Below are 26,851 nucleotides of genomic sequence, written 5' to 3'. Positions count from 1 at the left end.
AAATCCTGAGGAAGGCCAAGAATTGTCCGTGCAAAATGGGATGAAAGGAAGGAGGTGAACTCAACACATAAGCGTTAGCTTTTTATCAGTGGCGACCTTCCAAAGCCAGGTATCTAGCGTTCACTTTGTGCCTGAAGCTTTCATAGCTGTGTTTTCGCAGTTAATCTCCCAGATGATCCTTCGATAGAAGCATTTTGGTTCCCATTTTACAAGTGAGCAAACTGAGGTTCAGGAAGGTCAAAAGACTTGCTCAACAACTAGCACGTGGCAGGAGCCAGGTTTTAGGGCTGCATATTTGGCGTCACTGTCCCAAAACATAACCTGAAACAGTAACCACAGACTCCAGGTTGGGAAGGCTGGAGCAAAGGAATGTTCTCTGAACAAAAGAAGGGCGGGGCCGGCGCGGTCGCACCTCCCACCTCCCCAGGCGCCAACCTCCAGTTCTCTTGGGAGAGTGGGGTAGGGGTGGGGCGCCAAGGTCTGGTTTCATTCCGCTGAGTCAGCAGCTCCCAACACCCGGGAGCCTTGGCTCTGGAACAAGAGTCCATGGGGCTGAGGGGCGGGGCCCGAGCCGGGGGAGGAGGGGGTGGAGGCCGGGGCGGGGCTCAACTCTGGGGAGAGGGGGCGGGGAGCGGCGGGGTAAAGCGCGGAGTGGGCGGGGCCCGACCTGGGGGAGATGGGCGGGGCTCGGAGGGGCCCGGAGCCGGGGAGACGCGCTCCACGGGGGTGGGGTTGGAGGCGGGGCCCGAGCTTCGGGAGCTGCGGGCCGGGAAGGACAGTAGTGGGGGAAGGCGTGAGATTGGAGGGGGCGCAGTGGGCGGGGCCCGAGGGCCGGACGCCGAGTCGGAGCGCCTGTGGGGGGGCCCCAGACGTTTCCAGGAAGCAGCTCGCTCCGCAGCTCCACCTGCTGGTCCCGGCCAGATCCGCCCGTCCTGAGGACCAGTAGGTCCGATTCTCTGGTAAGTCCTGGAGCAGGTCCTCCCCCTGCGTGGGTCCTGCTCCTCTTCTGTGCAGTGACCACGACCTGTCTTGTTTCGCAGGGTCGTTGGAGAGTGGGTTGGGAGAATGGAAGTGAAGAAGAAGCCTTGTTGTCAGCCCCTTAACCAACATGCATTTTATATACTTGCTAGGAAGAATTGTATTAATAGCTGTACTAATACTTCACACAATTTCCATTTTTCCCACACGACAATCCGTAGAATAGGTAATATTATCATCCTGTTTTACACTGAGAAAACTGAGGCTCAGAAGCGTTTATGTGGCATGCCCACGTTAACACAGCTAGTAGGTGGGAGAAGCACTTAAACCTGGGGTCTGACTTAGCATTTTTGGAGTCTTTCTTACCCTAAAGCCCATGCTCTTAACCACCATGTAATTACTGCCTAATTATTTATTCACTGATTCATTCATTTAAAAAATATTTATTGATTACCTACTCTGTGCTTGGTCATATAATGGGTGGAAGGTATGTAGTGAAGAGTTTCTACACAAATAAGGCTTACAGTCTAATTGGAAGACAGTGAAAAATTAATGACAGGAATAATTGCTCAGTTAAAATCGTGATATGTACTTCGGTGGAAAAGTATAGGGAACTATAAAAATGGTGTTTTCTGGGCGATGCGTGCCTATTATGTGCCAGGTTCATGCTAAACCTTTTATGATTTCACTTGGGTCTCCTGCCCACTTAAGATCTAGATTAGACTTGTTTGAACATTGTGGTAACCAGGATTCTAGCAGTTGCAAGTGGCAGAAACCTACCACAAATTAAAGCCAAAAAGGGTTGGTGATGGGCGGGGAATAACTGACAAGCTCTACAAGTATACTAGTTTGAGGTATGGCTCCATCTGTCTCATCATCCCTCAATTCTCTTTTCCATGCAGCCAAGCAAGATGATTACAAACAGCCCTAGGCTTTCATTGAGTTTACACCTCTCAGTCCCAGAAGAAGAGAGAGCATACTTCCGCCCAGCTTCAGCATAAGAAAAGAAGTCTTGGGACTGTTTCCCCTAAACTCCCTGAAGTTGTCCTAAAACCTTGCAAAAGCTGACTCCCAAAGCCAGGTCTGTCTGAGCTCATCACTATCTCCTATCTAAGGTTACAGCATTAACTGTTTTTCTTTTATAACAAGTATTGAACTTAATGCCTGTACCATTTGGCTTTAAATTAAGCATTGTTTTGTCACATTCTGGATTACGACCACATTAACAGGTTTTGACTCAGCTCCTCCCCCTTGTGTGTTGGGGGATAGGCACATGGATGTACAATTTATTCATTCAGCAAATATTTGCTGAGCTTTTGTTATGTGCTAGGTCAAAATCATCTGGTGAGGAGAACAGACCCCAATCTTGCCCTCATGGGAATTTATTGTCTGGTGGCGAGACTGATAACAGACACTAAACACAAATGAGTATATGACTATACTTGTGAGTAGTGCTCGGAAGAAGGGTAGGATGCTCTAAAAGCTTCTAAGCGGGGACACTGGCCTGGTCTGAAAGGTCAGGGAAGACACCTCCCCCCCCCGGAGGGATGTTTGATGTGACCTCTGAAGGATTGACAGGTTAATTAGGCAAAATAGGAGAAAGAGCATTTTAGACAGAGGAACCTGCATGTGCAAAGGTCCTGGAGTAGAAGGGAGCATGGTAATGTCAAGGACTTGAAGGAAGATCAGCGTGGTGCCTGCAAACAAGAATGAGGACTGGCATGAGATGAGGAGGAAGAGGTGGTCAGAGGCTGGTGGATTTTCTCAAAGCTTACAGTCTGAGGAGACAGGCGCTGTGCACAGAGGCTAGTAAGGATAGTGGCTACCATTTTTTTGTGTGTGTGTAAACCAAATGAGGTGATGTGTGAAAAGGCATAACAGTGCCTGGCATTCAGACAATAAATGGTAGCTTCTAATATTGTTCCACTGAACTGTGAATTCCTAGAGGTCAGGGATTGTATCCAATCCGTTTCTTCTCTGTGTCTACAGGCCCTCTATGGAGGGAGAAGACTCAGCAAATATTTGTGAACCAAGCTGGAAAGGGTGGCATTTAATCTATGTCTCAGAAAACGAGGAAAAGAAAGAGCACTTCTGGCCAGGGGAGGGTATAGGCCATGGCCTGGAGGCAGGAATAGACTTTACTGGTTTGGGGAAGGGGGAAGAGACTTTGAGGCTGGTGGAAAGCGGAAGGGGTTTGCACCATAATGGTCATTGGTAGATTCCCTCCCAAGCAACCATCCCCTCTGATTTTTTAAAATATAAATTTATTTATTTTATTGTTTTTGGCTGCGTTGGGACTTTGTTGCTGCGCGCGGTCTTTCTCTAGTTGCGGTGAGCGGGGGCTACTTTTCGTTGCGGTGCGCAGGCTTCTCATTGCGGTGGCTTCTCTTTGTTGCGGAGCACGGGCTCTAGGCACGCAGGCTTCAGTAGCTGTGGCACGTGGGCTCAGTAGTTGTGGCTCACGGGCTCTAGAGTGCAGGCTCAGTAGTTGTGGTGCTTAGTTGCTAAGTGCAGGCTTAGTTGCTCTGCAGCCTGTGGGATCTTCCCGAACCAGGGCTTGAACCCGTGTCCCCTGCATTGGCAGGCAGATTCTTAACCGCTGTGTGACCAGGGAAGTCCCCCTCTGATTTTTATTTGGAGATCTACCAGTTCCCCTGCACTTAGACAATGTGGTAAGGATGGAGCTACATCCTCAGCATCAGAGCACATGAGGTGGCTTGGCTGACTTTATATCCATTCTCTTGGCTGTGGTGATTGGCTCATGTGTGGGCACATGACCTACACAGGTCCAATCAGAATGGGTTTCAGGCAATGGCCTGGTGAGGATGGGGGCTGGAGCATCTCCCTACCATGAGGGCCTGTCTGAGAGTTGGGCCAATCCAGAGGCCTTGTCACCAAGAGATGAAGAGGGAGAAACCAGTCTTTGGGGACATCATTCGAGAGCCTGCAGCCAGGCCTATACCTGGGCTGTTCAGCTGTGGGACCAATAACTTTGTGCTTCCCCTCGTGGGCATTAGGCTTTCTGTCACTTGGCTCCTGAGGTTAAAAAGTTGGTGAAACCAGTCTGGGAAGAGCCTGGATGTGGGTCCAACCTGACTTCAATGAGGAGACAAGTCAGCCCCATGCTATGTCTTTTTTGACCCCCAGCACAGGAACATGGTGGAGACAAAAGTTCCCAGTGCAGAGTGAGCAGCAGGAGAGGAGCAGGCAGTGGAGGTGTGTGAGCTGAGACAACTGCAGAGACCTTGATGATGACAATTTTGTAGAGAATGGCCTGGGTCCTTGAGTAACTGCAAGGAACAGAACTGGCCACCCACCTGGACGATTCACAAACTAATTCATTCTCGCTTGACACAAACTAATTCATTCTCCCTGTTGCCCAGCAAGCTCCTTCTCATCCTTCGAGGCACAGCTCAAATGTCCCCTCCTCCAGGAAGTCTTCTCTGAACTCACCCAGAGGAATAATCAGTTCTCCCTGCTCAGTGTTTCAAGGTTGTGCTCCTAAGTCCCTCCTTCAGGCCTCTGTCACCGGCCACATCTGATTCCGATGTGCTCCAGTTTTGTAGAGGGTGCTTCCCCTGTTGGATTGCGACACACTCCCCCACCAAGGGCAGGAATCGTGAACCAAGATTGTGATGGATCATTTGATTCCTCCGTTCATATACTCTGTGGAGGTCCCTACGCTTGAAAGATGTCTGCAAAATCCTGGAAATGCAGTGTGGGGATGGAGCTAGGAATCTGAGCCCCTGTTCATGCTTAATTAGTTCAGCTCATGGAAGCATCTACATCCTGTTCTCCTGTCTCTGGTACTAATTTTTTAAACCAGATCTAGAACTCAGCCTCTTTCTCTGATTCCCACAAATCCCCCTCACACAGGCCTTTGTGTGGGTAGCAAACTACTGAAGTAGTTGTGGCACGCGGGCTCTAGAGCGCAGGCTCAGTAGTTGTGGTGCAGGAGCTTTGTTGCTCCGCGGCATGTGGAATCTTCCCAGACCAGGGCTCAAACCCATGTCCCCTGCATTGGCAGGTGGATTCTTAACCACTGAGCCACCAGGAAGTCCTGCAATTTGTAATTATTATGTTTTTTTTTAAATATTTTATTTATTTATTTAGGCTGCATCAGGTCTTTTTTTAAAATTAATTAATTAATTTATTTATTTTTGGCTGCCTTGGGTCTTCGTTACTGCACGCAGGCTTTCTCTAGTTGCGGCAAGCGGGGGCTACTCTTCGTTGCAGTGCATGGGCTTCTCCTTGCGGTGGCTTCTCTTGTTGTGGAGCACAGGCTCTAGGCACGTGGGCTTCAGTAGTTGTGGCACGCAGGCTCAGTAGTTGTGGCTCACAGGCTCTAGAGTGCAGGCTCAGTAGATGTGACGCATGGGCTTAGTTGCTCCACGGCATGTGGGATCTTCCCGGGCCAGGGCTCGAACCCGTGTCCCCTGCACTGGCAGGCAAATTCTTAACCACTGCGCCACCAGGGAAGCCCTGCGTTGGGGCTTAGTTGTGGCACACGGGATCTTTCACTGTGGCACGGGCTCTTTGTTGTGGCACGCAGGCTTCTCTCTAGTTGTGGCATGCGTATTTTCTCTCTCTAGTTGAGGCACGTGGGCTTAGTTGCCCTGCGGCATGTGGGATCTTAGTTCCCCGACCAGGGATCGGACCAGCGTCCCCTGCGTTGTAAGGTGGACGCTTTACCACTGGACCACCAGGGAAGTCCTGTAATTACTATGCTTATCTGTCTTTTTACTTTTTGTTTGTTTGTTTGCGTCCTCCATGAGACTGTAAGTAGGGACTGATCTTGCTCATCATCATGTTCTCAGTGCTCAGCACTGGTGGGCAGGAGATAGACATCAGCTGAATGAATGAATGAGAATATTAGACATCTGTCTGAAAAGTTCTTCTTCCATCGGAAGGTTTTCATCCAGCTCACCCCCTGCAGGTTTCCCAGGCCTTTTCCCCTTTCTCCCCTTCTTCCCAGTTTGTTCCACAGGGCCTCCAACTTTCTTCTCTCCCTGTACGTAGAAGATGTTCCATTCTCTCTAGCCCCTACTCCCCTGCAAATCCAGCCCCCTTAGGAATTCAGAAGAAACAAGACGCCTTCTGTACAAGGGAATCTTCACTCCCTAGGACACAGCCGTGGCTTTAAATGTCCCCTCTCCTCCGCCATTACCATTTCATCTTTAGTACCCTGTACATTGGCACAGTCGGAGCTGAAACTACCTATGTTGTATTAAATTCAGGGGGATGGAGAGACTTTAGATGGTGTGACAGATTAAAGGTGACCACAGATTCTTTGCCAACCCTCTTATTAAGAGGTAGGGTCAGGAATTCCCTGGCGGTCCGGTGGTTAGGACGCCGCACTCTCACTGCCGAGAGCCTAGGTTCAATCCCTGGTCGGAGAACTGAGATCCCACCAGCCGTGCGGCACAGCCAAAAAAATAAAAAAGAGGTAGGGTCAGTGGTTCCCTCTCTTGAATCTGGGCTGGCCGGTGGCTGCTTTGACCAATGGACTATGGTGGGAGTGATACTGTGCCAGTTCCAAACCTAGCTTTTCTGAGGACTGGCAGTTGCCACCTTGGTTTCTTGGAGCTCTGCATCACCATGTGAAACTCCAACAATTCTGCTGGGGAGACCACGTGGGAAGACCCTGAGACGACACGGAGAGGGGCCCAGCTGAGCTCAGTCTTATTGCTGTTGCCACCAAGACGCCAGGCATGTGAGGGCAGCCTCGTGGGTGCCTTGGATCCTAAGACCAGACTAACCTAACCACTCACTAAATATTGCCCAGTGGCCTGGGTTGATGCCATGGAGCAGAATAGCCCAGCCGAAACCTTCCCAAGTCCTGACCCCCCAGATTGTGAGATATATTAAAATGTTTTAAGCCACTACATTTTGGGTTGATTTGTTAGGCAGCAATAGATCATTGGAACAGAGGGAGCAAGCCCTTTGGGGAGCCAGACCAAGGATGCTGGCTGGGCCAACACCAGGACTCAGGAGGGCAGACGAGTGACACTCTGGTGGGCAAAGGAAAGCAAAGAGAGCTTCATTTGCACCCTGACAGGGCTGTGGCTGGAGGCACAGGCAGTCACGGGCCACCCCATCTCTCCCTGGCTGGCCTAAGCTGAAAGACTCCTTGGCGGTCCATGGCATTGGCTTCACAATGGAGGTGTTGATGTACCTTGTACTGATGACATGGGACAGAAAAGGCACATGTATATTGAGTTCCTACCGTGTGCCAGGCACAGTGATGCATGGCTCCTTACAAACCCAGTACACCCCAGAGAGAGACAGAGAAGGAGAGAGAGAGGTGTGCAAGTAACAGGTCTGTATAAGTAAAACAGAGGCTTGCAGAGGGAAAGTGATTTGCCCTGGGGCAGAGCTGGGATTGGAGCCTGTACTGCCTGTTCCAAAGCTCCAGCTCCAGAACTGTGGCCTGGCCACATCAGAGGGGTCAGAGGGCCTTGAAGACCTCATGGTGGTGGTGGTGGTGGTGACCGCAGATCCCAGTGGGGCCGACCCGTGCTTTCACCCCGGAGTAGGGGCTGCTAGGATGAGGTCTTTTATATTTTTCCCATGGAGAAGAAGGTAGGGAATGTGGGGGAGTCCAGGTACCCTAAAACCCAGGGAATTAGGTCAGTTGTTCTTACCAAGCCCTCGGAGAGCAGGAAATGCTGCAGGACCCAGGCAAAGAGGCAGAATCTCCACCCGGAGGAGAACAAGGGGTTTAGAGTCGGAGACCAGGAGTCCGTTCACGGCTGTGTGGCCTGGCGAGGGAAAGGGCCCTTTGCCTCACCAAGCCTCAATTTCCTCATTTGTAAAAGGGAATAACCATACTAGCCGCCCTGCTGTTCTTTCACACATTCGTTTAGTCATTCATTCATTCTCTTACTTACTCAACAAACACCTACTGAGCACCGACAGGACCAGGCTGGACACCTAAGGTGAAGCCCCAGCAGCAGCGTGCCCGTGACGTCCAGACCCCCGGCCAGTCCTTGCAGGCATGGAGTGGGGAGACATGATGGTCCCCAGACCTGGAACAGTTTCTTTCCCTTCCAGGGGCTCTGTTTTCACTTCTGGGCAATGGGAGTGCTTACCACAGTGAAGGCTCAGAGACACTTCCTGGGGCCTCTGGACAAAGGCTGCAGGGCGGTGAGCAGGTCATGGGGTGGAGAGAAGGCAGAAGGAGATGGTGGCTGGTTCTCAGGGCCAACGCCTGTGACAGTGAGATGGGTCCTTTGCCCATTGCCATCCCAGGAGGGCAGACTGGGGCTGCAGAGGCAGATGGAGAAAGGCTGCGTCTGGCAGATGGAGGAGGCCTCTGTGAGCCCCACTGGGGGTCAGAGCTGAGACTCGGGTCCCACCAGACTGCTCCAGAGTGTGGTCTGGCAAGGAGGCCTCAGGCCACTCCAAAATATAATGAGTTCTTTCCCTGTGTACAGCTTTTACAATTTCCAAAGCCCTTACCCTATAGGGCCTGAAGATATAAATTATTAGGGTCATTTTACAGATAGGAATCTTGAGGCTCAGAACAGCAGCTGACTTGTCTAAAGTGACCCATTAAACTGAGACAAGAACTCACCTTCCTGGTCGCTCCCAGTGCTCTATGTCACCGTGACTCCTCCCATCTCCCCATTGACCTTCTCCCAGTGGGGTCCCATTGACCCCAGCTCCCCATCTACCTTCTCCTTGGGGCCCTGAAACCTCCCTGTCCCCATCCATGGTAATTCATGAGATGTTATCTTTCAGGAAGAGGGGAGATGCCAGGGAAGGGCAGGGATCCGGAGGGCACAGACTGGAGTGGAATCCTACTGCGTCACACTCCCTCCAGGCAGGCAGAGGGGACACCTTCTGTGCCTGGAGGCCAAGGGAAGGGAACTCACACTTCATATTTTACATTCAGTACCACCTGTGATCCTCAGAGAACTCTGCCCAGTGAGGGATTTTACAAGTGACACAATGAGCTCCTGAGAAATGATAAGACTTGGCCAAGATCACCCAGTTAGTAAGTGCCAGAGCCAGGACACAAACCCTGGTCAAACTCCAGGGCCCATGATCTTTCTGAAACTGAGAACAAGAAAGGAGAGGGAGAAGGAGGACACTGGCTAGGCCGCAGGACGGTCAGGCATTCAGGAGGACATGGACTCAAGGGTGGGCGAGGTGGTCCCCTCCCAGTCCAGATGTCTGGAGGCAGCACAGATGCAGCGCCAGCCAGCAGATGTCGCTGTGACGGCCGTGCTCCCCAGTTTTCTTATGGAAGGTGGCAGAGGGAGATGATAATGCGAGAGCAAGATTAAGATTGTGAAAACAAGCAAGAGACAGCAAGGGTAAAGCAGGGGCTGTACCTCTGCTGGAGATGGTGGGGAGGATGAACGATATCATTTATGAAGAGTGCCCAGCCAGGCGCTCAACGAACAGGCGTCTTCCCCCTTCACCACCTGTGAAATCTTAATTTCTCTATGCCTCAGTTTCCTCATCCATAAAATGGGAATTACGGCAGCTGCTTCACAGGGTCTCTGTGAGGATTAAGGGAGTTAATGTTAAGTCTGGAACGTTGAAAGGACTCGGTGAGTATTTAATATCGATTATTTTCCTCCTGTCAGTAGCATCCTACCCTGTTGGGCCCCAGGCCTTTAGTTCCCACCACCCTCACAAACCCCACCAGTCACACTGAGGACCCTCCCTAGACACAAGAGCAGGAGGCCAGGAATGTGGACAGAAATGCATATAGGGTGTGTTCACCTGGAGGGTGAGAGAGTTTGGAAGTCAGTGTCCTTGGCAGGTGACATGACATGATACTATATATAGAAAACCCTAAAGACTCCACACAGAAACTACTAGAACTGATAAATGAGTTCAGCAAGGTAGCAGGATACAAGATTAACATACAAAAAATTGTTGCATTTCTTTACAATAAAAATGAAATATCAGGCTTCCCTGGTGGCACAGTGGTTGAGAATCTGCCTGCTAATGCAAGGGACACGGGTTCGAGCCCTGGTCTGGGACGATCCCACATACCACGGAGCAACTAGGCCCGTGAGCCACAATTACTGAGCCTGCGCGTCTGGAGCCTGTGCTCTGCAACAAGAGGGGCCGCGATAGTGAGAGGCCCGTGCACCATGATGAAGAGTGGCCCCCGCTTGCCACAACTAGAGAAAGCCCTCGCACAGAAACGAAGACCCAACACAGCCAAAAATAAATTAATTAATTAAAAAAAAAATGAAATATCAAAAAGGGAAAGTAAAAAAAAAAAAATCCCTTTAAAAATCACATTAAAAAACAAAAAAACTTCAGAATAAACCTGACCAAGGAGGTGAAAGACTTATATGCTGAGAACTATAGGACATTGATAAAGGAAACTGACAATGATTCAAAGAAAAGGAAAGATATCCCATGTTCTTAAACTGGTAGAATTAATGTTGTTAAAATGGCCATAGTACCCAAAGCAATCTACCAATTTAATGCAATTCTTATCAGTGTCCTTATCTATGAAATGGCCACGATATCACTGAATGAGGCAGCGGCACAAGTGAAACCCCGAGCCCCGTGCCTGGCACAGTAGCTGCAGGACTTGGTGTTGGTGCTGGGGGCTTGGGAGCCCCTGCTCTCATATAATCACCAACCGATCTGTGATTCTTAATCTGCTATTCGGGAGCCTCTGGTGACAGAATGGGGTCCTTGTGTTCTCACGGTATTTCTGAATCCAGAGAATCATCCCATATTGATGTGGGAAGAGGTTGTCAAGCCAACAGGGAAATCTGTTCTGGGCTGGGATCACCGACTCTCCAGGAAGTCATGTGGTGAGTCCTGCCTCACAGAGCTGGGACAGCTGCCTTGGGCAATTGGGAAATAATTATTAATCAATGCTCTCTTTTTTAAAATGGGACCAGGATGAGGGTGGTAATTTAAAAAGTTGGGAGCCATTGATCTAGCTTCATTCCTCTCTTCACCCCAGTGCCATTGTGGGGGCAGAGACACCGAGGCCCCAGTTTGGAGCCTAAGGATCACAGTCTCAGATGCAGCCCGTGGTTTGATGAGACTGGGGTCAGGGGTTGTCATTTTTGTCTTACAATGGAAAGGAACTAACATTTATTGGGGGCCGTCTATGTGTCAGGTGCTTTACAGGTATTCTCATTAGTTATCACAATAACCCTTTCAAATATTGTCCCATTTTACAGATGAGAAAAAGGAGGCTCAAGTTAAGTGTTTTACCCAAAGTCTCACTCACTCCTCCTTGATGACTTAACTCACTTTATTTCCTCGGTAGAGAGGTAATTCTCCACCAGGGGCAACATTGCCCCTCAGGGATATTTGGCAGGGTCTGGAGACATTTTTGGTTGTCACTGCTGAGGGTGGGGTTACATCTTGTGGGCAGGGCACAGGGGTGCTGCTCACCATCCTCCAGCGTGTGGGGCAGCTTCCCGCAGCAAGGAATCATGTGGCCCCAGATGGGAATAACGCTGAGCTGGAGAAACTCTGATCTAGAGAAATCCATGCCCTTCCCTCTGGGTCACTCCAGGAGGCCCTCCCTGAGTCCCCCGGGAGAGGCTGCCCCTCCTTGTAGCCCCTGCAGCCATCACCTCCCCTAATAGGTGCTGATCATGCTGCCTCGAACCAGAGCTCTTTGGGTAAATGGAATTGGATTGATAATCAGTAAATGCTTGCTGCCTTGACACAAAAGGTACTGCCTGTCTTTCTTTCTTTTTTTTTTTTTAATTAATTTATTTAATTTATTTATTTTTGGCTGCGTTGGGTCTTTGTTGCTGCACGTGGGCTTTCTCTAGTTGTGGTGAGCGGGGGCTACTCTTCGTTGTGGTGCGTGGGCTTCTCATTGAGGTGGCTTCTCTTGTTGCAGAGCACGGGCTCTAGGTGCGCAGGCTTCAGTAGTTGTGGCATGCAGGCTCAGTAGTTGTGGCTCGCGGGCTTTAGAGCGCAGGCTCAGTTGTTGTGGCGCACGGGCTTAGTTGCTCCGCAGCATGTGGGATGTTCCTGGACCAGGGCTCGAACCCGTGTCCCCTGAGTTGTCAGGTGGATTCTTAACCACTGCGCCACCAGGGAAGCCGGTGCCTGTCTTTCTATTAAGCCCTTGCTTCAATTAGGCTGGTGATTCCTAGCATTTCAGGACTGGAATGAAAGACCTCCACAGCCTCTTTGTCCTGGCCGGAGAGATGGTGAGCTTCCCGTCACTCCAAGTGTGCAAGTTGAGGCTACGAGACCACTTAACAATGCAGACGTAGTGCAATGCAGAGATTAAAAACACAGGCTTGTATGTCAGAAAGATCCTGATTCAAATCCCAGCTGTGCAACTTACTCACTGTGCAGCCCTGGCCATGGTACTTAACCTCTCTGAGTCTCGGTTTCCTCATTTATGAACTGGAGATAATCATAATAGGCACCTTATAGGGTTGTTGTGAGGTTCAAATCAGACAATCCGTCCACAGTGCTTAGCACAGTGCCTGGCAGGTGGCAGTCATCTGAGAATGCTGGCTATTACTATTATGAGGAGAGGCAAGCAGAACTAGGGTTTCCGCTAAATAATACCAAGATTCCTTCTAACTCTGAAACTCCCCAAACATGCTAGGTTCTCTCACACCTCTACGTCTTTGAACAAGCTGTTCTTTTGGCCTGAAATGCTATTTCTCTCCACACAAGTCTTCCAAACTCACTCTGCCTCATTCTTCAAGTCTCGGTTCAAAGTGCCACCTCTTCTATGAAGCCTCCCTCGATTGCCCTCTTCTTCTGTGCTTCCACCATGATTCTCCACTGCATCCCCGGATCATACTGCCACTTATAGCATCTATTTTGTTTTTTGTTTTTTGTATTAAATTTCCCCCCTCTCCAGTCCGAGGGCTCCCTCTGGGGACAGGGACTAGATCAGATCTATCTTTGCACCTTAGCACCAGAACAGACATGTGGAGGCAGTTTATGAACCCGTGGGTTCGTAAACCCATGGAATGAACCCATATGTCTGATTATACGAGGTCCTCCAGCAGGTGTCTTCCATAAATATTTATCAAGTGTCTACCATGTCCCAGGCACCATGCACTCTCCACCAATGAATAGATGAGATCCCCTTTTCCCTACTGCCCAAAGTTTTGAGTTTTTGAATCCAGAAGGTCACAGGGAAGAGTGGAGGAAAGGAGACTGACAGCCCATTTCTTCTATGCACCTGTTTGGTTTCTTAAAAATATTGGGTTGGCCAAAAATTCATTTGGATTTTCCCATAAGATGTTACGGAAAAACCCAAATGAACTTTTTGGCCAACCCAATAATGTAAGTGTATTATAACAACAATCAGAGTCGCTCTAGGGCTTTTAAAGTATGTCTACAAACTCTTTGACAATCTTTCCCTCAAAAGGTGAAGACTAATTGCTTACTCATTCATGTGGATTGGACTTAGTGAGTCACTTCCAACCAACAGAATGTGGTGGCAGTAATGGTGTGTGACTTCTGAGACTAGGTCTTCCTAGCCTCCTTGCTCTCTCTTTCTCTCAGATCACTTGCTCTGGATCCACTTTTTATGTGGCTCACTTCCTCCATGTGAAAGGGAACTGAAGCCTTCTATCAACAGCCACGTGATTATGCAATCTTGGAGGTGGACCCTCCAGCCCAGCCAAGCCTTCACACATCTGCAGCCCTGACCTAACTCTAAACTGCAAGTTCATGAGAGACCCTGGTCAGCACCACCCAGCTAAGCTGCTCCCGAATTTCTGACCCATAAACTTTAAGACAGTGTTTGTTGACTTAATCTGCTAAGTTCTGGGGTAATTTGCTATACAGCAGTAGAAAGCTAAGAGTATCCTAGAGCAGTGGTTCTCAGCCCTGCCTGGGCACTGGAATTCCCCATGAGGCAGTATGTGTTCAGTGGTTAGATAATGAGTCAGGGGTCAGAGTGGCTGGATTTAAATGCTGATTCTGCCACTTACTAGCTGTGTAACTTTGAATAGGTGACAATCTCTCCCAGCTTTAGTGACTCCATCTATAAGATGGTGGTAATGGAACTTCTTAGGATTGTTAGGAAGACTAAACAAGAAAATATATGTCAATTCTGCCTAGAAGCTAAGTTGTAAGAGAGAAAGCTAAAGCGTTGTCTGCCTTGTTCATTGCTGTAGCCTCGGTGTCTGGAACAGTGCCTGGAATATAAGAGGTGTTCAGTAAATATTTCTTGACAGAGAGTGAAATCAGTAAACTGAGTGAACTCAAAATGCTAGTTCGTATCAGCTCCCTGGTTTGCCTACCTCAGCCTTCTCTGCTGGTTCCTCCTAATGTTCTCCAGCTCCCAGGACTGTCTTCAACCCTCTTCCCTGTCTACATTCATTCTCTTGGTGATTTTATCTATTGTCATGACTTGAAACACCATCTCAACATCAATGATTCCAAACTTCCTATCTTCAGCCCAGAACTCTCCTCTTTTATACCCAACTGCCTCCTTGACATCTCCACTTGAATGTCTAACAGGCATGTCAAACTTTAGGTGTCCAAAACCAGAACACGGGAGTCTGTCCCCAAACTTTCTCCTCCTGATGTCATCCCATCGCAAGGGCAACTCACTCAGGCTGAAAACCTTGGGGTCCTGTGTGACTCTGCTCTTTCATTCACATCCCACAGCCAAACCCCAGCAAATCTTCTTGGTCCTACACTCAAAATATATTGGAATCCAGCCATGTCTCACCTCCTCCACTGCTGCCACTCTGATCGAGCACCACCATCCCACACCTGGATTGTCTTGATAGTATCTGACCTGGTCTCTGTGTTTCAGCCCTTGACCCCTTACAGTGTGTTCTCCACACAGTATCCAAAGGGATTCTTCCCAGCTCTGTGGTTTCCCATCTCAGTTTAAAAACTGAAGCCCTTATGGTGTTCTTCAAGCCAATACAGCATCTGACACTCCCCCCACCCCTTTATCTCTCTGACTTCATCTCTTACTACTCTCCCGTTTCCTTGCTTTGAACCACCCTGGCCTCCTTGCTTCCCTCCAGTATTCAGGCTCCGACTCAGAGCCTTTGCACTTGCTGTTCCCTTTGTCTTCTTCTTCAGGTATTTTATCAAAACTTTTTCTCAGTGAGACCTTCCTGCCTAACTTGATGTCCAATTTAAAACCAGAATCAATCCCTATCCTGTGTTCCCTTCCCTGCTCTCTTTTGCTCCATGACACTTATCTGACACACCATATATTTTACTGGTTTACCTATGTATGTCTCCTCCCATAGATATCCCCCACTAGAGCAGGCATTACGTTCTGTTTTGTTCACTGCTGTATCCTCAGTGCCTGGCACATAGTAAGTTCTTAATAAATATTTGAAGGATGAATTCAGATGCTCTGGGTCCAATGAATTAGAATCTGGTACAGGAGTGGAGCCCAGAAATCTGTATTTTAAAAAGACATCCCAAGTACAGTTAGGATGGAGAAGCCCTGTTCCAGAATGTCAGCAGTAAAGAAGCCCAGGAATATTCTGCAAAGTCCAGCCCTCTCATTTCACTGATGAAGTCACCAAGACTGGAGGTGGGAGGAGTGGCCCCAGGTCCCAGGATGAGAAGAGGGCAGAGGAAGAACTCAAACTTTAGTTTTGGAGTATTTCAGTATTGGATGCCCAGCACAGGGTTCTGTCTGCAGCCCCAGTCGGCCTGGGCCTGATCAGTCTGGTTGAATCGCTGAATCCCTGCAAGCAAGGCTCAGGGTGGGGTGTGGTCCCCAGCACAGGTGGTGGCAGGCAAACTCAGACCTGCCTTTGATCAAACTAACCGAATGGTAAAGTTGTCAATGTTTAAGTTCAAGAGTTGATCCTAGACTTTGAAATTATTAACCATTTTAAAAAAATTTAAGACTGTAACAATTATTAACGAATGCAATTAAACTTGGGGGAGAGAGTCTTAGAGTCGAGTTCTGATGTGAGGGAGCTGGCAGGCATAATTTGGTAGGCCTTCCATGACACTGGAGGGGGGGAAGTTTCAAAAATGTCTGAATGCCTCTTTACCTGGGTCTAGGATCTCCCAAACCTGGATCACCTGGGGCACTAGTGAAAAACACAAGTTCCTTCCACATCCACTGATGTTGGGTTCAGTGTGGTTCAGATCAGGCTCGGGAATTTGGATTTTTAAGGGCTGCTTATGCTCTGCAAGTTTGAGAAGCCCTGTCCAGGGCCATGCCTGTGTAGTACTGAATCTTATAAGGCAATAAGGTCTTGGTGTCAGGCCCTCCCTCATGCCTAGTCTGTGTAGAAACAGCAAGACCCAATTCCAACGCATTCAAGCAAACACTAGTCTACAGATCCCAGGAGGCTCTTATGCTTGTCAAATGCACCTTGGGGAATTTGTATTCTAGTGCTTCAAAGAATGGCTTGGAGGGACTTCCCTGGTGGTCCAGTGGTTAAGACTTTGCCTTCCAATGCAGGGGGTGTGGGTTTGATCCCTAGTCAGGAGCTAAGATCCCCACATGCCTCAGGGCCAAAAAAACAAAAACATAACAGACCAATATTGTAACAAATTCAATAAAGACTTTAAAAATGGTCCACATCAAAAAAAAAAAGAAAAAAGAAAAAAAAAAGAATGGCTTGGGCGCCGTTATGACCCAGCAGTTATTGGAAGGTATGTCCTACCTGGATTATTTGAATGTGCAGAGGTTGCCGGGAGATGGCCCCAGGATGGCAGGAGCTGCACGGGGCTTTGTGGGAAGGCCAGCTTGACTGGTTCCAGAGTGATGAACGGGGACCCAGGGATGTCTGACTCCTGAAGTTCATGCTGATCTTTACCTCCCAAGTTTACGCACATACCCCCAAGAACAGACATTTACACAGGGAAGTAAGAAACCCTAGGCCTCTTCCAGACAAAACACTGCTTCCTGCTTCCTTCCTCCAACCCACCCTTCCAGCCCTGCCAGTTCTCTCTACAGGACAGTTGTAATTGAGTAGCTTCTGCTCAAAATCCTTCAATAGTTCCCCCTGCCATCACACCAGGCCGATGCACTCTGGTTTGACATTCAGGGCTTCTGGATACGACTCCTTCCCTGGGAAGGCAGAATAATGGCCCCACAAAGAGGTTCACATTCTAATTCCTGGAACCTGTGAATGCGTTACATGGCAAAAGGGACTTTGCAGATGGAATTAAGGACTTTGAGAGGAAGAAATTATCCTGGAGTATTCGAGTGGGCCCAGTCCAATGACACGAATCCTTATAAGTGGAGAACCTTTCCTGGCTATGGTTAGAGAGATGTGATGATGCAAAAAGGGTCAGAGATTGGGACTTCCCTAGTGGTCCAATGGTTAAGACTCCACACTTCCACTGCAAGGGGGCACGGGTTCGATCCCTGGTCAGGGAACTAGGATCCCACATGCTGTGTGGCCAGGGGCAAAAAAAAAAAGGTCAGAGGGCTGTGATGTTGCTGACTTCAAAGATGGAGGAAAGGGGCCACGAGCCAAGAAATGCACGTAGCCTCTAGAAGCTAGAAAAGGAAATGGATTCTCCCCTAGAGACTCCAGAAAGAAATGCAACCCTCCAGACATCTTGATTTTACCCCAGTGAGACCCATGTTGGACTTCTACTGAACTATAAGATAACAAATGTATACTGCTTTAAGAGACTAAAGTTGTGATAACTTATGACAGCGATAGAAAACTAATACATTCCCCACCGAGGCTCTCTCCAGCTAGTTCGTCTCTGGGCATTTTTACCCCAGACACTACGGGTTTTCCTCCCTGCACACCTCTGCTCAGGCTGTTGGTCCATCCAGGATGTTCAGATCACCTCTCTCCCGAGCTCCTATTAACAACCACCTTTCATGCTAAACTGTCCTCAGCATCGACCACCTGCTATCAGCATCAAATTCTGCCTGCTCACCCTGTGGGCTCCCCACTAGACCATAAACTCCTTATTTCCCTCTGACTCCACGACCAGGAATGGTCCACAGAGGTTTGAATAGTGGACCTGGGCATCCTTATGTAGAACCTCTGGTTCTTGGCCCCTAACTGCATCAAGGTCACCTGGGGATCTTAAAAATCTCAATTCTACCAAATCATTGTGGAAGAATGGGAGGCAGCTCCACATGTGTTATTGAGAGAAGATTTCCAAGATTCAGTTAGGTGAAAGAAGCAGGGAGTTGAAGAGTGAGTAAAATATGTTACCATTTGTGTGAAAAAGGAAAAAAAAATTTATATAATTTAAAAATGTTTGACTATCTTCGGAAAGATATAAAAAATAAGTAAGAGTACATAGCCCCCTGGAACTTTCTGAATCCTGTACCACATATACTTATTACCTACTCACACACAAAAGTAAAATTTTAAAATTCAAAATACTGATTCTTCTTGTACGGTCAGAAAAGGAGCCAGGATGTCCCAGTTGGGATGCAGGAATCTGTGTCTAAAGCACTGTCTGCCAGCTTATTCCAAGTCAGGAACTGAATTTTTAGGAAGAGGGCAGAGCCAGGATGCAAAGGATATTTGAAAGCATAACCTTAAAATGCACTTAATCAGAAAAATAGAAAGCTCTCCAAGGGATTGCAAAGCCAGGTTTGGGAACCCACTGATTTAATCCCCTCTCTGCATTTTATGGATGAGGAAAGAGAGGGAGTGTGACTTGCCCAAAGCTACACAGCCAGCCAGAGGGACAGGCCAGTGCCCCAGGAATGTCTGATAATGACAATGACATAGATTCCCAACCTCTGCCCACCCTCCATGCAAAGACTTCTCCCTTAGAAGACCCTGCCGACTCACAGGGCAGGAGGACAGGAAGATACAGAAGAAAACACCATCTTTTTTTTTTTTAATTAATTAATTAATTAATTTTTTGGCTGTGTTGGGTCTTCGTTGCTGCGTGCAGGCTTTCTCTAGTTGCGGCAAGCGAGGGCTACTCTTTGTTGCGGTGCATGGGCTTCTCATTGTGGTGGCTTCTCTTTGTTGCAGAGCACAGGCTCTAGGCACGAGGGCTGCAGTAGTTGTGGCACGCGGGCTCCGTAGTTGTGGCTCACGGGCTCTAGAGTGCAGGCTCAGTAGTTGCAGCACACGGGCTTAGTTGCTCCGTGGCACGTGGGATCTTCCCGGACCAGGGCTTGAACCCGTGTCCCCTGCATTGGCAGGCGGATTCTTAACCACTGCGCCACCAGGGAAGTCGGAAAACACCATCTTTAATCAACCCCCCTGCACAGAAACCAGGGCAACACTCCCTGCCTTGCAAGGTCCCAGTGAGAAGAAAACTCAGTCTCCTTGAAAAAACCATCTTATAAAAACAAAAGGCTTCAAAGCACCAGTGGCTCAAGTCGTTGAGTAGAAAGGGGGTTGGGGGTTGGGGGTTAGATGACAGCTGGCTGGGGTGGCTCTGAGAAGAGAGGGCTGGAGGCAGGACTTGGTCCAGGAGCAGAGCAGCAGCGAGGCCTGAAGGGAACTGTTGCCCTCCTGAGCTGTACCCATAGCTAACCAGGCTCACCATTTGGGACCTTGGGCCCTGTAGTGACCAGAAGAACTCCTGGGTTTGGCTCTTTGGCACAGACCTGCAGATGGGATGGTGGGGTGGGGTCCAAGTTCAGGATATTTTGGCCTTAGATGAGAGGGAATGCTAGATCAGAGAGTGGAGAGCAAGGAATGGTCACCATGGATGGGCTCAGGTGTGCAACCGTCTGTATTTCCATCTGGTTCCCCCATGCCTCCCACCCTCCTTCCTAAGCCAGGACCACTCCTATGTCACAAACTGGAAGCTGAGGCCTGATCCTCCTGCCCTCAGATTTACCAGCCAGCGCACAGGACGCAGGGTTCTCAGAGGGGTCTGTGGAGGGAGGTGAGGAGAATGAGCCCTCATCTCTACTTGCTCTTAAGGAAAGGTGCTGGCCCTCCAGAGCCCCCACTATGACCCACACCCCCATTCTGCCTCTTCAGAACAACTTCTGGATTTGTTAGAGGTTGCTTCTGGACACCGGCGTGATCATGAACACTGGTGATCTTTGAACACTGTTGACCAGGCAGCATAGATGAGCCCTTTTCCACACTGGAACCACAGGTCTTCCAACTGGTGAGGTGGATGGAGCCATCGGGGGTTGGCAGAGTTGCTGAAGGGGTGGGGGATCATGGGTGCAGCAGGCTCAGGGACGTGGAAGGGGGTGGGGCAACTGAGTTGTGTCCCCCCTTTGCTAGAGAGAGATTGAAAGCTTTGCCAAGGGTGGACAGAGGCCAAGTCTAAGAAGGCCTCCCTGTGGGTCAGGCTGAATTCAGGGCTGTGGGATCCGTCCATCCTGTTCCCAACAAGAGAACGAATATATTGCTTTAAGAGAGGAGTTGGCAAGTGGTGGTGGTGGTATGTGAGTGTGGTGTATATCACATGGGTTCTAGAGTGTCCAAGCTGGAAGGGGGTTTGGAAATGGGTTTTGGAGTCTGAAACTACAGATCATATTCTGTGTTCAAGGCCTGCCGCCACCAAAAGCCCAGCTGTGTGGCCTCAAGCAAATTGCTTTACATCTCTGGGCCTCAGTTTCCATATCTGCAAAATGGGGATTACGTAAAATCCCAATATAGTCCAGGGAATTGAGAGCCAAATGAAAAGGCTAGAAAGAGCTCCATTTACAAAGGGATTATTTTAATTATTTGAGGTGGGAAACTGAGGCCCAGAGAGGGCAAGGGCTTTGCCAGATGTCACATAGAGAGCTAGTGATGGAGCTGCGATTAGAACCCAGAACTCCTGCTTCTAGTTCAGGGTAACTTTCCCCAGGGCTGGTGAATGAATGTGGTGAGATGGGGGGTGAGTCTGTCTGTCCTGTCCTTTCTCTCTGGACAGGGGACAGGATGCTGGGTGAAGAAGGGTGAAAGGGAGAGGCTGGAGAAGGGCGGGAGGTTCCAGCACACACCAAGGTGGAGATAAAAAAATACAAACCCCGCGAACCCCCTCCCCCGCCCCACCCCCGCCCCACCCCTTAAGTCCAGGCTGCTAAGCGCCAAGTCCAAGTCCGCTTCGGACCCATATCAAGCCGACCCAGGCTGCAGTCCGGTCAGCGAGCCGCCAGGGGGCACGCCTGCCATCTTGGCCGGAGCTCGCGGCTGCGGCGGTCAGTCTAGCCGCAGGGGTGGTCGTGGGGCAGAAGCTACTACCCCGCACTGCAGGAAACAAAGGCAGGTTAGGGAAGTGGACCCTTAAGTAGGGAGGCGGAGAGATCCGGCTGTCCTCTCCGCTCCTCCCTCCTCTTCTTTCTCCTAGACTAACGGCCGCGCCCGGGTCCCTCCACCCAACCCTGCTCCGCGCCATGACCCACGTGTACAGAGGCTGCAGTTGTAAATGCGACGTCTTCTGGGGCGCCTGGTATCCATAGGAATCAAAACCGCCGATGAAATCAACTGCGGAAGGGCAGATGGCACGTGGTTAGAGATGGGCCTGTGAAGGGGGTAAGTTATGGGAGGCTGGGTCCTGAAAGGGAGGAATCTGAGGCCAGACCCTGTACAGGGCCTTAGGGGTTGGGCTTTGCTGCAGTGTCCTGATGGATGGGCCAAGGCCCAAGAGGATAGAGAGCTGGGGGGTGGATGGGGAGGGCGGCCCTTTAAGGGAGAAAGCTGGGGGGAGGCAAGACCTGTTGGGGGTGGGAGTGGGACGAACTGGGAATGGGCGGTGCTTGACAGGAGTAGGGCTGTGGAGCCCCTCAGAGCGACAGGATGGGGCCTAAGAGGGGCAGGTAGGGGGGCAGTGCTGGAGCCTTGGATTGGGCACCTGGACATCTGGACCTCAGCCCAGAATGGCCTGGCTATGCAGATCCCCACTCACCCTGCTGCCTCTTCTTCCCCAGCCCCTAGAAGGGCCCCTTAAATCAGGGGTCCCCAACCCCCAGGCCACAGACCGGTACTGGTGTTAGGAACTGGGCTGCACAGCAGGTAAGTGGCAGGCAAGCGAGCGAAGCTTCATCTGTATTTACAGCCGCTCCTCATTGCTCACGTTACCACCTGAGCTCCGCCTCCTGTCAGATCAGCAACGGCACTAGATTCTCATAGGAGCAAGAACCCTACCGTGAACTGCGCATGTGAGGGATCTAGGTTGCGCGCTCCTTATGAAAATCTAATGCCTGATGATCTGAGGTGGAGCTGAGGCCGTGATGCTAGTGCTGGGGAGCGGCTGCAAATACAGATTATCATTAGCAGAGAGGTCTGACTGCACAGAGACCATAATAAATCAGTGCACTTGGATCATCCCGAAAGCACCCCTCCACCCTGGACCCACCCTGGGTCCGTGGAAAAATTGTCTTCCACGAAACCGGTCCCTGGTGCCAAAAAGGTTGGGGACCGCTGCCTTAAATGACCCAGGGCTCCCTCCTGCTCTGGCCCCTGTCCAGGGTGCTGACTGCGTGGGGTGGCACGCGGCCAGGTTTCCCCAATTCCCTAGGGGCTCCGCACTCACAGCTGTCCTCCTCCTCCAGGAATACTTTGCTCACGTAGCAGGCGAACACGAAGCCGAACAGCTGGGGGAGGACACAGCATGTCAGGGAGGGAGGGAGGGAGGAGAGGGAAGCTCTTCCTTCACCCCCTGCCTGGCCCTGCCCACCCCTGCTGGGGGGGGCCATGTGTGCTAAGAGGAAGGCAAACCCATAACAACTCCAAGTCAAATGACTGCGCCTTAAACTTAATATACCTGGTTCTATTCTCCGTTCTGGGAGTGTGATTTTGGACAATTATTTTACCTCTTTGAGCCTCAGTTTCCCCAGTTGGACCTGGGCAATACTTTACTGGCTTGTTAAGAGGAAAGAGGATTATGTAACTGTGTGTGTAAAGTGCCTAGGGCAGGGCTGGGACAGGCAGGGGGACAGGAGAACTCACAGCCAGGAAGATCTGCAGGGCACTGCTGAGTGCTTCAATGTAGGGATAGTCAAGCAGGCAGCCGGTGACCGAGATGACGTGGTGGTCCTCCAGGGCCAGGCGGGAGTTCAGGACAGGTGTCACCAGGCAGCCTGGCCCGTTCTCCATCCACCAGGAGCGGTGCAGGGATGTGTTGAAGGTCATGATGAAGTCCCGGTCCTAGGGGCAGAGGGGCCTAGGATACTGAGCTTGGGCCGGAGGCGGGGTGGGGGTGGGGGGCGGAAATCCTCCCCAGGCTCCAGGAGACTTTTTTTTTTTGGCAGCACCGCACTTCTTGTGGGATCCTAGTTCCCTGACCAGGGATCGAACCCGGGCCCCGGCAGTGAAAGTGCCGAGTCCTAACCACTGGACCGCCAGGGAATTCCCTCCAGAAGACTTTATATAAGGTCTGCTTCACACCTGGGTTGTTGTAACAGCTTCCTTTCCTGGCTTGATTTGTGAAAGGTATGGAGGAAGTCTGTATCTGCAAGTCTACATTTGGCCAGTAGGTGGCACTTGATGACCATGCAGGCCTCACTGTATCACAGATGGAAGGGGCTGGTTCAAACCCACAGGAGTCTCAGAATTTCAGGGCTGGAAGGGACATTAATGGTGACCGGGTCCAATTATCCAGCTGTTGGTGAAATCCTCAATACAGACCCCTTCACAGCCCATTCAGCCTCTCCACTGCTCCCTGTGTGTGACCCTGGGCAAACCTCTCCTCTTTAGACCTTGGTCTCCCCTTTTGAAATGGAGAAGGGGCTGGCCTACATCAGAAGTTCTTACCCATGTGTGCATCTATGTTTTCCTCAATCCATTCACTCAGGCAGTCCATTAACAAATATTCACTGCATGCTGACTTGGTGCCAAGCACTGAGCTGTTCGATCTCCTTTCGTCCCCTCAGCAACCACATGAAATTTGGGTTTCTATTAACTATACTTACTAGATGAGGAAACTGAAGCTCAGAGAGGGTAAGCCACCCTCTGGACTGCGAGGGAATTCCCCATCATTTGTTTTTGAGAAGTACGGAGGATGCCAGAAATGAAAACGTAGGGATGGGGGATGGGGAGCACAGATTACTCGAATGTGTAGAGGGCGGTCTCTTCAAGAGATGATGCCCCTGAGACCCACACCACAGGGGCCCTTGGGGCAGGGGATGGGAAAGGTCAAGCTCTGCCCTCTGGCACTGCCAGGCCTGAGGCTTACCTGGGACAGCTGTCCAACCTCCAAGTAGAAGCAGATGATAAACGCATTCCAGCCAACCCAAAGCACCAGCCAGGCTGCATACTGGGGAAAGCAGAGGTGGGATCAGGGTGGGGCCTGGAGGAGTGGGGATGGGGCGGGTCAATGGACTGAGGAGACCTTTGCAGGGGAAACTATGACAATGCCTCACTCAGAGAGCAATATAGTTTACAGATCATTTTACATCCATCCAGTCCTTATGAGAGCCTTGCAGGGAAGGCACTGTCTTTCTCTTTAAAGATAACCAAGTTAAGGCTCAGAGAGGTTTACAGTTTCCAAGATCACACAGCTAGGAAGAGGTAGGGCTGGCATGCAAACCTAAGTCCTCTGGTAGCTAATCCTATCCACTCTGCAGAGAACCACAGACACCAGAGGGCATCCTACCCATGGCAAAGAACTAGAGAGGAGCTGGATATTTCCACCCAAATCCTATGCCTAAGCCAGTGGCAGCCGTCTGGCAGACAGTGCCGTTTACAGTGGTGCCTGGGGCTTTCCTGAGAACTGGAGAGAAGGGTCCTCTTATCTCAGGTGAGGGAGAGCTTTGGAAGGGCCCTGTTCACCTGGCTTCTGGAACTGAGCCTGTGGGAGGTGTGGAGAAGCCCTAGAATGAGCGCGAGTGGGCTCTGGGGGTGCCTGACATTACATGGCATTGTTACTTTGGGTGTCAAGCATTTATGTAGTAAATCTACCAAAAAGCCTTTCCCCTCAAGAGAGGTATATAAATGAGTCACTGAGGAAGAGCAAGGGACAAGGGATGAGACTAGGTGAAAACAGGAGTTTGATAATCAAGGACCAGAGCTTGGAAAGAGGAAGTAGGAGGGGGGAGCCGGGGACAAAATGCACTCCTGGGATTGGGGAACAGGAGGCATTGGCCTCAAGGCCACACTAGCCACTCTAGATCACATTCTTGATGAACATCAAGGGACAGAAGCCAAGCCTTCCTGAAGCAACTTGAGAAACCAAACAAGACAAAGTCCATCCCTCGCACGGGCTTACTAGGGCAGCGTGGTGATGCGGCAGGAGCCTTCGCTCTGGACAGGATGCTCTAATCCCGCCACTTATTAGCTGTGTGACTTTAGGAAGCCTTGTCACCTTTCTGAGCCTCATTTCCTCATCTGGAAAATGGAGATAAGAGATAACTTCGCAGGGCTGTCGTAAAGATAAGTAAAGCAGGTGAAACTCTTAGCACGTGCCTGGCATATGGTAGGCACTCACTAAGTGATATACCTTGTTAATATTTGGAATTTTCTGTAGAAAATTCTTTAGGAAAATACTAATTTTGTCTCCACTGAGCAAAGAAGCATTGGGATTTGGACATCCACATCACCAGCTGGGCTGGAGCCAAGACAGAGGCAGGGGTCTAGGTGCCCAGGGTGGAGAGCAGCTTTGGCTGGAGAACGAGGTGGGAACGGATGGGGATGAGAAGAGGGGGTTGGCTTGGGGAGAGGCTAAGTGAGCCATACCAGAATGAGGTACCGGGAGCGGTACTGCACGGTACCAAAGATGCCCAGGATAACTGCCATGATGTGCAGGAAGTTGGCTAGGATAGGAGCCCACTGGTAGCCCAGGAAGTCAAAGATCTGCCGCTCCAACGCAGCCACCTGTGGGAAAGAGCAGGCTGAGGCCACAGTCACCACCTAAAAAAGGAGGACAGGTACTCCTTTTCAACCCTGTGGAGCAGGTGACACCAGTTACCATGGTGATGAGGAACCATGACCTGATTATACACAAGTCTCAGAGCCATCCCAGCCCCGCAGTACCAAAGGGATGCTGGGAGGTGAGGACAGCTCTGTGAGGATGAGCGGGACAGAGCCCTGTTCATCACTTTGGGGCGGGCTAAAGGGAGATGGGAGCCGGGGTTCAGAACGCCTTCCTCCCTGCCAAGAAGCCTCCCCATTGGCACCTATACTTTCCCTGGGGGGCGGGTCTCTGCCCGTGTAGTCAGGATCCAGACTGCCTCCCCCTAGCCCTGGCCTAGGGCTGAGCCAGGGCAGGGCCCTGGAGACCCCGGGGAAGCCCGGGGGCTCGGTCACGTTCTTCCAAGGACCCCTATCTGGAGGTTGCCCTGGCCCATGGGATCCATGGGCTACAGAGAAAAGGGATTTTTTTCACTCCCTGTCCCTGAGGGAGCTGTAGTAGGTTGCACAATTGGCCTCAAATTCTTTCTCTTCCTACTTCCATGCTCTTTAGCAGTGCCCTCCCACACTAATTTTGTGCTTGGTCATGTGACTTGCTTTGTTCAAGGGGACTTTAGCAAAGAGGAAGCAAGTGAAGGCTTGAAAAACGCCGGTGCATTGGAGCTTGCCCACTTGTTATACTTGTAACACAGAGAACACCTTGTGAAAGAGCTCAAGCCGACCTGCTGGAGGAAGAGAGGCCACAGGGAAAAGAACCAAGGCACCCCAGGTGACAGCCAGTCAACCATCAACACACAGGAGTGAGGCCATCCTAGATCATTCAGATGCTAGCCAACCCACCAACTGACCAAAGACAGGTCACCAGACCAAAAAGTCTCCCAGCTGAGCCACAGAATCGTTAGCTAAATAAAATGGTTGTTTTATTTTTTATTATTATTTTTCTTCAATTTTTGGCTGCGCCACGCAGCTTTCAGGATCTTAGTTCCCTGACCAGGGATCGAACCCAGGCCCATGGCAGTGAAAGTGCTGAGTCCTAACCACTGGACCACCGGGGAATTACCTAAAATGGCTGTTTTAAACCACTACATTTTGTAGGGATTTGTTACGCAGCAAAAGGTAACTGATATAGGACTCAATCAACACTCCCTTTCCAGAAGCCCCTGGTTCAACCTTTCAGCTGATACATTTAGGAACAAAGGTACCAAGGA

General features: G+C 50.3%; 1 protein-coding gene and 1 long non-coding RNA gene across 6 annotated transcripts in view; one reads left to right on the top strand and one right to left on the bottom strand.

Moving 5' to 3' along the window:
* Positions 1-775: 775 nt before the first annotated feature.
* Positions 776-26,571, top strand: LOC309637455. 2 transcript variants are annotated; one of them, XR_014250553.1, is made up of 3 exons: positions 776-959; positions 23,048-23,170; positions 26,251-26,571. It is a non-coding gene; the product is annotated as an uncharacterized lncRNA (long non-coding RNA). The 2 variants fall into 2 exon arrangements; XR_014250554.1 differs by having other exon boundaries at positions 23,048-23,228.
* NKAIN1 (sodium/potassium transporting ATPase interacting 1) overlaps positions 20,509-26,851 on the bottom strand; it is a 42,742-nt gene continuing 36,399 nt past the window's right edge. The window contains exons 2-7 of one of the 4 annotated variants that reach the window (XM_082411841.1): positions 25,470-25,643; positions 23,971-24,051; positions 22,746-22,943; positions 22,330-22,390; positions 21,200-21,281; positions 20,902-21,044 (exon numbers count right to left, since the gene is read on the bottom strand). In XM_082411841.1, the coding sequence (XP_082267967.1) occupies positions 21,035-21,044; positions 21,200-21,281; positions 22,330-22,390; positions 22,746-22,943; positions 23,971-24,051; positions 25,470-25,643 (606 nt within the window). In that variant the 3' untranslated portion in view covers positions 20,902-21,034. Of the gene's footprint in view, positions 21,045-21,199; positions 21,282-22,329; positions 22,391-22,745; positions 22,944-23,970; positions 24,052-25,469; positions 25,644-26,851 lie in introns of all 4 variants that reach the window. The other 3 variants (XM_082411842.1, XM_082411839.1, XM_082411840.1) reach the window with 3 other exon arrangements.

The sequence above is a fragment of the Balaenoptera physalus genome (genome assembly GCF_965194825.1).
Source record: "Balaenoptera physalus genome assembly, chromosome: 1".
Taxonomy (NCBI): Eukaryota; Metazoa; Chordata; class Mammalia; order Artiodactyla; family Balaenopteridae; genus Balaenoptera; species Balaenoptera physalus.
The sequence above is the reverse complement of the archived record's forward strand: the minus strand, read 5'-3'. Positions and strand labels throughout refer to the sequence as shown.